General features: G+C 39.3%; 2 protein-coding genes across 5 annotated transcripts; both read right to left on the reverse strand.

The window, feature by feature from the left end:
* Positions 1–430: 430 nt before the first annotated feature.
* On the reverse strand, positions 431–2,734 carry LOC146374964 (free fatty acid receptor 4-like). The gene is made up of 3 exons (XM_084947634.1): positions 1,988–2,734; positions 1,783–1,914; positions 431–1,171 (listed from the first exon to the last, which is right to left on the reverse strand). The coding sequence occupies exons 1-3, from the start codon at positions 2,525–2,527 to the stop codon at positions 809–811; spliced, it is 1,035 nt and encodes a 344-aa protein (XP_084803760.1). The 5' UTR covers positions 2,528–2,734; the 3' UTR covers positions 431–808.
* Positions 2,735–2,966: 232 nt separating this feature from the next.
* On the reverse strand, positions 2,967–9,267 carry LOC146374965 (centrosomal protein of 55 kDa-like). Of its 4 annotated transcripts, XM_084949650.1 has the most exons (10): positions 9,112–9,266; positions 8,209–8,370; positions 7,879–8,106; positions 6,446–6,517; positions 6,077–6,227; positions 5,715–5,841; positions 5,120–5,306; positions 4,964–5,038; positions 4,555–4,677; positions 2,969–3,833 (listed from the first exon to the last, which is right to left on the reverse strand). In XM_084949650.1, exons 2-10 carry the CDS (start codon positions 8,359–8,361, stop codon positions 3,642–3,644), a joined length of 1,308 nt encoding a protein of 435 aa, XP_084805776.1. In that variant the 5' UTR covers positions 8,362–8,370; positions 9,112–9,266; the 3' UTR covers positions 2,969–3,641. The 4 variants fall into 4 exon arrangements, with proteins under 4 accessions (XP_084805778.1, XP_084805776.1, XP_084805777.1 ...); XM_084949652.1 differs by lacking the exon at positions 4,555–4,677 and having other exon boundaries at positions 2,967–3,833; positions 9,112–9,267; XM_084949651.1 differs by lacking the exon at positions 4,964–5,038.
* Positions 9,268–9,379: the final 112 nt, after the last annotated feature.

Consider the following 9,379-nt stretch of genomic DNA (forward strand, 5'->3'; position numbering starts at 1 on the left):
ATAGATAGATAGATAGATAGATAGATAGATAGATAGATAGATAGATAGATAGATAGATAGATAGATAGATCTTTAGCCCTCAATAACCTTTTGGAAACACTGCTTTTGACACTAATGCAGAATCCTGTAGGTGCTGCATTCACACTCTTTGTCTTATATGTGACGTGTACGGTATGTTGTACATCAAAAGCCACCAGACATACATGCTTTGCACTATTTCAGGAATGTCAAACTTAATGTCCGGTGTCCAAATTTGGCCTGGCAAAGACTCTAATCTGGCCCACTGGAAGGCTTTAAAAATTTTGTAAAAATAATCAAGCTTTATAGCCTAATGAAAAAGACCTCCACCACAGCCATTCATACTACAGTAAAGTAATGAACAAATATATGAACAATTAAGGAACTGACAAAATCCCTGTTTTTTCACTACTATAGAAAAAAAACACGTTCTGTTTTATATTTACAAGACAATCTGAACAACAACCTACTAGAACGTTTTCTGTAATTTTTTACATTTATTTCTTACAATTTCTTACCATGACCATGTCATGCTGACAGATTCCTTCAATTTAATACAGCAGCATTTCTTAGTCATGTAGGAAAATAAGACATATGGTTGAAATTGCACTTCTTTTTCTTATATTAAGATATTTCAAATGTGTATTTAGACTTCTTTACACAGAGAGAAAGAAGAGTTTCACTGGTGTGGCCCACTAAAGGTGAAAGTGGGCTGTATGTGGCCCCGCAATGTAACATGAGTTTGACATCCCTGCTCTATTTGACATGATTATGGATGTATTCCCAGTGTTCACCCACTGGTGGGTCTTTTTCTCACTGGAAACACAACTGAGCCACAGCAGCGTTTGCGCCAGCTGTTCTTGAACTGGCAGACTGAGTAGAGGATGGGATTGAGCGCTGAATTTGCCAGAGTGAACGTCACCACCCAGAAGAACATGGTGGAAGAGACATATATGTGACCCTGTATGTTGTGGGCCAGTATGATGAAGAAGATAATGAAGATAGGGCTCCACATGACTAAGAAGGAAAGCATCAAGACCAGCATAGTACGGAACAGCTTCATATCGTGGCGGGAGATGAAGTAGTGAGGAGAGTCTCCATTGGGGTGCTGACGGTCTCTGGGTCGGAGCCTTAACCTGCAATTTTTAGCAATCTGGAACAGAAATACAATATTTGATACAATGCAAACACCTGTGGTTACAGAGACATGATGAAACCATTTACACACCCTGATTGATCTGTATATGGATTTACACATGAAGCATGGAAACAGTTTTATTTGTCTCATCCATAAAGTCTACTGAGCGCTAAAATCAATTTGCAGCTGGTCACCATGTTCTTCTGTTCTCTGTGTCACACTCATGGATACATTGGCATAACTGGTTGCCCAGTTTAGTGTTTACAGTTGATAGTGGAGAGCACTGAACATACACGCAAAGGTAATAGTTAGTAAGCACACATTTTTTCCCCCACGGGGACAGAGAAATGTCTAAGAAATCAGGATATCCATGCATTAATTCAGGGAAGAATGCTTATTTAATTAATAATATAAGTATAATGACAGCTGGAAAAAGAAATTGAAGTGGCCAAAAAAAGTTAACTCATGTATATTTCTGTCTTCTTGTAAGAAACTTGTAAATTGAGAAAACGGTAAATTCAGAGCTGGATTTTTACAATTTGCGTTAGAAGCATAAAAACAGACAACAGCTGATCTGTCCTTCTCCTCACTGCCTGCCATCTTTAGCAAAGACAGCATTAACCCACCTGCAATATTTTGCTGTAACTAACCAGAATGATGAGTCCTGGGAAAAGGAAGCTCAGGGCAGTGAAGACTACGTTCCACACAATCTCCCCTGCTGGGTCAGGCCACTTGAGAGTACAGATGTGACCGTGTTCCTGCGGAGATAATAACAAACATAGGCATGGCTTTATTGTAGAAATATTTCCTCTTTTTTAAATTCATCCATACCAGTTTTGGGAAATCCACTTCCATCACAGTGAAGAACAGACTGAGGGGGAGGGAGGTGAGTGCAGAGAAAGCCCAGATGAAGACGAGGGTCACAGTCACCATCCTGGGAGCCAGACTTGGCACAGTCTGCAGCCGGAGAATAGCCTGGACTCTCTCCACACTGATCGAGGCCAAGGTTGTGATGGCGACACAGCCACTCATACAGATGACATAGAGCAATGTGTGGCAGGCTGCATACCCCAGCTCCCAGGACACGGTCCAACGCACTGTCACAATCAGCGGGATCATGCTGACGAACAGCAGATCAGCCACGAACAAGTTGAGCGTCAGGATGGTCTTATTGGCAAGCAGCCTGCGTCCACAGGTTACCAGGACTGCAGCTCCTGCATTTGCAGCTACAGAGACCAGAAAGACTGCACTGATAGCTACGGTTTCCATTATAGTGGTAGCAACCTGATTAGAGTGGTGCAGCTCAGAGAAGAAAGAAAAAAAAGTCAAGTTTCTCAAGTGAAGGGAATGAATGTGAAGGTCTGTATCCATGCAGGCTGAAAAGGTACTAAATGTGAAATGCACACACTGCTCACTCCTGCAGACAAACAGAAAAATGAATGTTGACAGATGCTGATAAGAAGTGAAAGGGTGGAGAAAGGGTGGAGACTAGACTTTCTGATGCTGTTTGCTCTGCAATGCTTAAAAGGAAGTCTTTGCATTTTCACTTTAAGTGATGACGTGATGATCTGCTTACTCAAATTTGCACATAAAAACATGAATTTGGTTTGTTTACCTAATAAATAACATATCTTTTTTAGCTTTAAATTATTTTTTGACAAATTTCTAAAATATGTGTTTTCTTGTTTTTAATGACAAGTGGTCTGAAAAATTTGTTAAGTGCTGCACTTTGGAAATATTTCTTTCTAAATTGATTTTATTTTGCTCTTTTCACTGCCTTCTGTTTTAAGCACATAGTTTACATGTAATAAAATGTGCTATAGAAATAAACCTACCACTGCCGTTTGCTAAAACACTTCCTGCTAAAAAGCAACAACACTCAAAACATCAAATAGTTGCTTGTATATTTGTATATATCAGTTGAAACCAAAAATAATATGAGTGCATCAAAAAAAAAAAAAGATCAATATCAGTAGATTTATCACATGGAGCACAGTCTCTACAGAGTATTTAAACCAAACTTCAAACAATTTTCCATCTAATAGTGTTTATTTTGTACAAAAACATGCCAGGTGTTATTCCCCTGCAATCCCTCCGCATCCAGCACAGCTGGTGTGCTAGTCCAGTCCAGATAATACAAGGCCAGTTTAGGGAGACAATCTGTAAATATTATAGAATGAAGACAAGATGTAGCCCTTTACATAGTGCATTTATTGCTAATTACAGATTTCAATTAGCTGCAACAGTATGCTGCCAAGAGCTGTAAGCAGCTGCAGCTGCTTGGCTGTGCTGGATGAAGCAGAGATTGCTCCAAGCTCAGTTACATTTCTGGGGAAATCTTTGCTGTTATGTTTAATCAAAGCTTTGAGGATTCGTTTCAAACACAGCTTAAGCAACTTGTCACATTAATTTATCAAAACAACTTGAATTTAACAACCAATCCATCTTAAAGAAGATGCAGAATTAAAGAGCTTTCAGGCTCAGCTCAGTTTAGACAGATTTCTAGATGGTTCATCAGTTCTCGGTGGTGACTGACTGGATACTCAGCCTGGCAGACGGGACACTCCAGGAAGCTTTCATTCATCAAGTTGCTGTGAGGCGAGGACGTCAGGCTGGGTCTGGAGAACTGGGACAGGGGAGGGTTCGTTTCACCTGAGCTCTGATCCGGCTCCTCTCTCTAACATAAACAACATCATCCATCAGTTACACTTTAGTCCTGGGATTAAAAAAAACTAACAAAAAAAAAAGAAAACTGCTACATTTATTCCAAAGTAAATCTTAAAGCTACACTATTTTTTTTCCAATAACAGAGTAGGCTGAGTATGAAAGGTGCTGCTTTTTACTTGATTTTACAACTTGAATTCGTTTTGAATGTTTGCTTTAACTGTGGTTCGTGCAGAAAATTATCAATGGAAGAAATTACAGCAGCAGACACGCAAAGTGAGGAAACATCTGGTGTGCTCAGGTGAACAAAAAGCAGTAAGTACTGAATATTCAGTGACCAGGCAAATAAAAACACAGCTCCAAATGAAAATTAATGTTGCCTGCAACACTGAATTGGTTAAAAAAGGAAAACAAAATACTGGCAGCTGCCAGAGCTACCCCTCAGCCTCCTAGTAGACAAACCTATGGTATCAATTTGAAACTCCTAGGTCATTTCCTTCTTAAGTTATTACAAGATTTTAAGAAAACTTGACCTCTGATCTTGAGGTCGAGATTACAAAATCCTGTTTTGCCTTGTTCATGAGTTATCATGTTCAGAAACGTTGGCATCCACACCATGATGGGGTGGGCACTCTTTATCCTTTAAAGGCTGAGGGGTAAAAACTCTATTAATGCAGCTTTAAGTTTGATCACAGATCAATCTTATCATCCTCTGATTAGATACTGACGCCAACCTTTAACTGCTTTGCCACATGGCCTTTTCCTTTTTGCAATGCCTTCAGAACTTTGACCATTTGCTTCTTTAAATAAGAGCAATTCTGCCTCTCATCCTCAAGGTCTTGTGAAGAAATCTGGATCTAAAATGTAAAAGATTGTCACTGCGATGAACTGAATGAATAACACTATAATAAAAGAGATAATGTGTGGCTTTAGAAGGCAGGCACATACAAAACAGAGCACACTGTGTTTGCATACTGCTCTGATTCCTATATGAGTCAACCTTTTTATCTCCAAAAGACTTATTAAAAAACACAAACTGGCCATCCTCTGTGCATTGTCATTAATCTGCGCCATCATTAACAATGGGTAAATCAGCAACACGAAACTGCGAAAACTAACAGAAAGTAAATGTGCCTGTCATACCTGTCGCTCTAGGTCTGCAATCTTTTCCTGGTCTGCATGGTGACGATTTAACATAAACCTCTGAAAGAGATTCGCCTGATTGGAGAGTAATTTTTCTGTGATTTCATTGGCTCTTTCTTCCCTCATGTGAGCACATTAAAGATTTTTACTTTTTACCTGCAGCTCAGAGTTTCCCGACCTTCTTCTCTCATCATCCAGCACGCCCTGGAGGACTTCTCTCACATCTCTCTGTTGTTGCTCTTCATCCTCAGGGCAATTCTGCACTTCCTGTGTGCTTCTGCTCAACCTTTCAGCTTGCAGCTGCTGTTCGAGCTCCTCCACTTCCCGTTCTCTTTCCTTGCACCTACAGATCATTTTTGCCTGTCAAATAGCTAACCACCAACTTAAATGGAAACATATAATCATTACAGCCATTCTCAAACTTCAGACTGCTGACCATTTTAAAGTATAAAGATAACCCGTCTGCTTTTGTTTTTGGTATCAAAAAAAGGCAGAAAAGACAATTAGGAATTCCGTTTTAAATCGTGTGGCTTTCATCAAGTAGTTCTTAAAGTTAATCCATTTTTAATGGATTATTTAATTGGAATTATAAAATAAGTAAAACTACTGACAATTATAAAATATATTTTCAAAATGTAAAAAGTAACTCCTGGTAGCCCACCTGCAATACAGGTACAGTCCACCAGAGGGCTGCAGTCCACACTTTGTCTATTACTAATCTATTTTTTATGCCTTGATTTTTCAAACATACCAATTTTGGGTGATCATCAGATTTTGGTGGGTCACTTCAACTCGTTCCCTCAGTACCTCCAGTTCATCCTTGGCTTTCTGGAGGAGTCTTTCATAATGCTCCTGCATCTGGCTTATTTTCTCTTTCTCTACAATAAGAAAAAGAAATCAAAAATTAAAAGCAGAAGTGGGAAACAAAGGCATGTCTATTCAGATGTGTGCCATGTGGCATTAAAAAAAGATAAATGAAGCACATGAGGACACATTCTGTTACAGTGGGCTACTATTGGACAATCTTGATATCTTAAAAACTTGTTGTGACAGACTGCTGCCCCTTGTCGCCCCAGTGGTGAGTGTCCGCTGCCCACTATCCTCTTGGCTCACCGTCTGAATGGTCCTCATTGTGCTGCTGTGAACGGGCCTGATTGGCTTCATTCAGCTGCTTCTCCAGCCATAACATTCTGGCCAGAATCGCCCTCACATAGGCCTCTCTCTGCTGGTCATACTCCAGCCACTGCTTGTTTTTTTCCAAGGCCTCAGGGCATTGAATGAAATAATGAGAAGCACATAAAAGAAAAGACAGAAACAGATCTGTGCCAGAAAGATGTCTCCAAACCACAAACACTTAGTACGACATGTATACTGTAGCCTGACTTGTAAGTAAAAACGGACTAAAAGAAGATTAAGGGGAAGAATAGGAGTGGATAGAAAAACACAGGGGGCATTTCCCAGCTGTGCCAAGAAAACACTTACATCTCTGAGATGAATTTGGACCTCTGCCACAGCTTCATTACTCGTGGAAACCTGTTTATCAGCTGTGGAGTCCTACCAGAGAGACCAGAAAGACACAAAACAATACTGCACATTTGAAAATGAGCAATTCATATTAACAGTCTCTTAGTTGCTACGATAAAAAGCAAAAGCTAGCTGGCAGGCAGAAAAGTTCAAAAAAGATCCATAACATCTCTATGATGACTATCATGGCTCTCAGTATCCTAATGCTAGTGAGACTGAAAAATACCTGCTGCTATCTAGTGGTATAACTGGGGCAAGAGGGGCTTAATTAGCTAAACAGATGTTAGAAAATCTATGAGTAATGTGAGCAGTGTGAAAGAAATAATCACATTCACATGACTGCATCTGAAGCAGCACAGCTGCAAATTTAACAAGCAATTAAAAATGCTCCACATTTATGAGACCTTTTCTTGTTTACTGGATTATAACAGAGAGACTGACAAACATTCATGCTAAAATCGCCAATCAAGGCCCAGCTACTGGATTCAAATCCAGGACCTTCTTAGTCTAAGGTGATGGTACTAACCATTCTGCTTCCACTATTTTCAGACAGCTTTCTTCCACCAGTAAACCAGTGCAGAAAAATGTTGCTCCCATTGCACCTACAGTGGACACGTCTGTCCACAACAGTCACCAGCTAGTGGCATGCAGTGGAACTATCTCAATGACACACTGGTCTATAAACAACACTCCACTGAGCCAGAATTCCTACTCTCAGGACTCTCTATAAGAAGCTGGCCAGTATGACCCACTAAGCTTCTTCCTGTTGACCAGTTGGGAAAAAATTGGGCAAAACTGTTTCAGGCCCCCTGGATGATACCAAGGTGCTTAGAAGATGATTTGATGTTGCTGGCGAGGGGGACAATTTAGACAGACATCCAAACACAAGATACTCAGTTTTGTCAGGATAAAGGAGGAGGACATTTGAAGATTTATTTATTAATGGTAGTGACGCATTCATAGAGGTAGGAGAAGCTGTTGAGCATCCAGACTGCTAAACTAAAGGTCTGAGATAAAACTTACTCAGCTAATACAACTTCCCAAATACAAAGCTTCGGAGGAAGAGACAGACACTGATGCCTGCCTTTCCAAATGAATACAAAAGTCATGACTGACATTTAAGGGGAGCTGTGTTGGAAAGCTCAGCAGTGACCCCTTGTGGGAAAGGAATTATTTGCATTGACATCACTGGCTGTCCCCTGCAGTAGCAGGGCAAAAAAACCTGGCAAGCAATTAAGCATGCCTAACATGCTCCAAACCTTTTTCTGTGCTTTAACCAGACAATGCTATATGGTCTATAGATCTGAAGAGAAAGATGTACTGGGTTAAACAGAACTGTTTGTTTTTACTGCTTCCGACATTATAATCTCTAATTTGAAAATCTGCTATACCTGTTTCCCTGTAACTTTGTTCTCGACATACTGACACCTTGTTGAGATGACCTCAAGCTTCTCCTCGATTTCCTCAATCTCTCTGGAGTAACGGGATATGCTACTCACTGCATCCACTGGTCTCTTTTCTTTTTTACACAGCTGCTTAGAGGGTGAAGCAGTTTTCTCATGTTTTGTCCTAAATTCCCGGGTACACTCGAGCCTCATGGCTTCAAGAGAGAGGAATCTCTGCATGGAGACACAACAAAACATCTTTTAAATATTGGCAGGATGTATTGATACAAAAAAAAATGTAAAAAATAATTAGACTTAGCAGTGTGAGCAGATTACCTCTACAAGCTTATTATGCTGCGACTGCTGATGGGTCAGCTCAGCCAGGGTCTTTTTCAGGTAGGCGTTCTCTTTCCTGAGGCTGCTGACAACCATGGCAAGTTCTGAGTTGAGCTTTTTCTTGAGAGAGCGCTTGTATTTAGATGCTGCCATCCCTGTTACCTGCTCACAAGTACCACAGGAGCAATGCATCTTAGAATATAACATATGAAACATCAACAATACGAGCAGGATTACATTACCTAATATTCATGAGCAAAGACAACTTCACCAAAGTTTGCTTTCTAAGCAGTAATTTTATAACTTGTTTGTAATGTATTGCATTGCAGCTAGTTGCTTTTGACTTTGAAACCTAGTGTATTTTTAAATATATATATATATATATATATATATATATTTTTTTTTTTTAACTTATTCTTTATTTTATTTAAAGGTGCCTCTAAATTTATTAGCAACGCACCTACATCCCACTACATGTAAGAAAAATTGAATGAAATAAATCTGGCATCAGCAAAGTGCCCCCCCCCACACACACACACACACGTTAAAATATATTTTTGTGTCTATCGCTAGTTAACAAGCTAACAGTTAACATGCTAACAAAATCACTCTTACTTAAGAGTTAAACTGGATACCGAATATTGGTGTCTCATATCTATAAAATAACATTAATGATGTAAAAAACCGCTTATAACCGCCATAATCTATAAGGTTTTTGTTAGACAGAATTAAAGCTACTTTAGCTAGATAGCCAACGTTAAATAGCTAGTGTTGTTACCATTTAGCTAACGTTATTATAACGGTATTGAAATATGACTGCTCTTTTTTAAAATAAATCTTACTTTCTTAAGGTATTGTTTTACCAAATCTGCTATAACACCTACTGGGTTTATATTTTGTTACCTAAAGATGGTGTTGACTGTCAAATTGTGAAGTTGGATGATTATGGCAACCCTTCTTCATCGCCCACTAGCGTGAAAACAGAGAAGAGGAGGAGCTCAGCGGATAAAACTGGTGTTAAATAATAACAATATTGCCTTTCTATATGAATGTTTTTGCAGCTTATTAACTTTTAGATTTAACATAAAAGTGTGTGGCTTTACTAAATAGAAGAAACTTTACTTTAAGCAAGTATTTTAAAAAAAAATTAACTGCGGGGGAAGATGGCAGT

This window comes from Perissodus microlepis, chromosome 13 (genome assembly GCF_051167445.1).
Source record: "Perissodus microlepis isolate ML-2025 ecotype Zambia chromosome 13, ASM5116744v1, whole genome shotgun sequence".
Lineage (NCBI taxonomy): Eukaryota > Metazoa > Chordata > Actinopteri > Cichliformes > Cichlidae > Perissodus > Perissodus microlepis.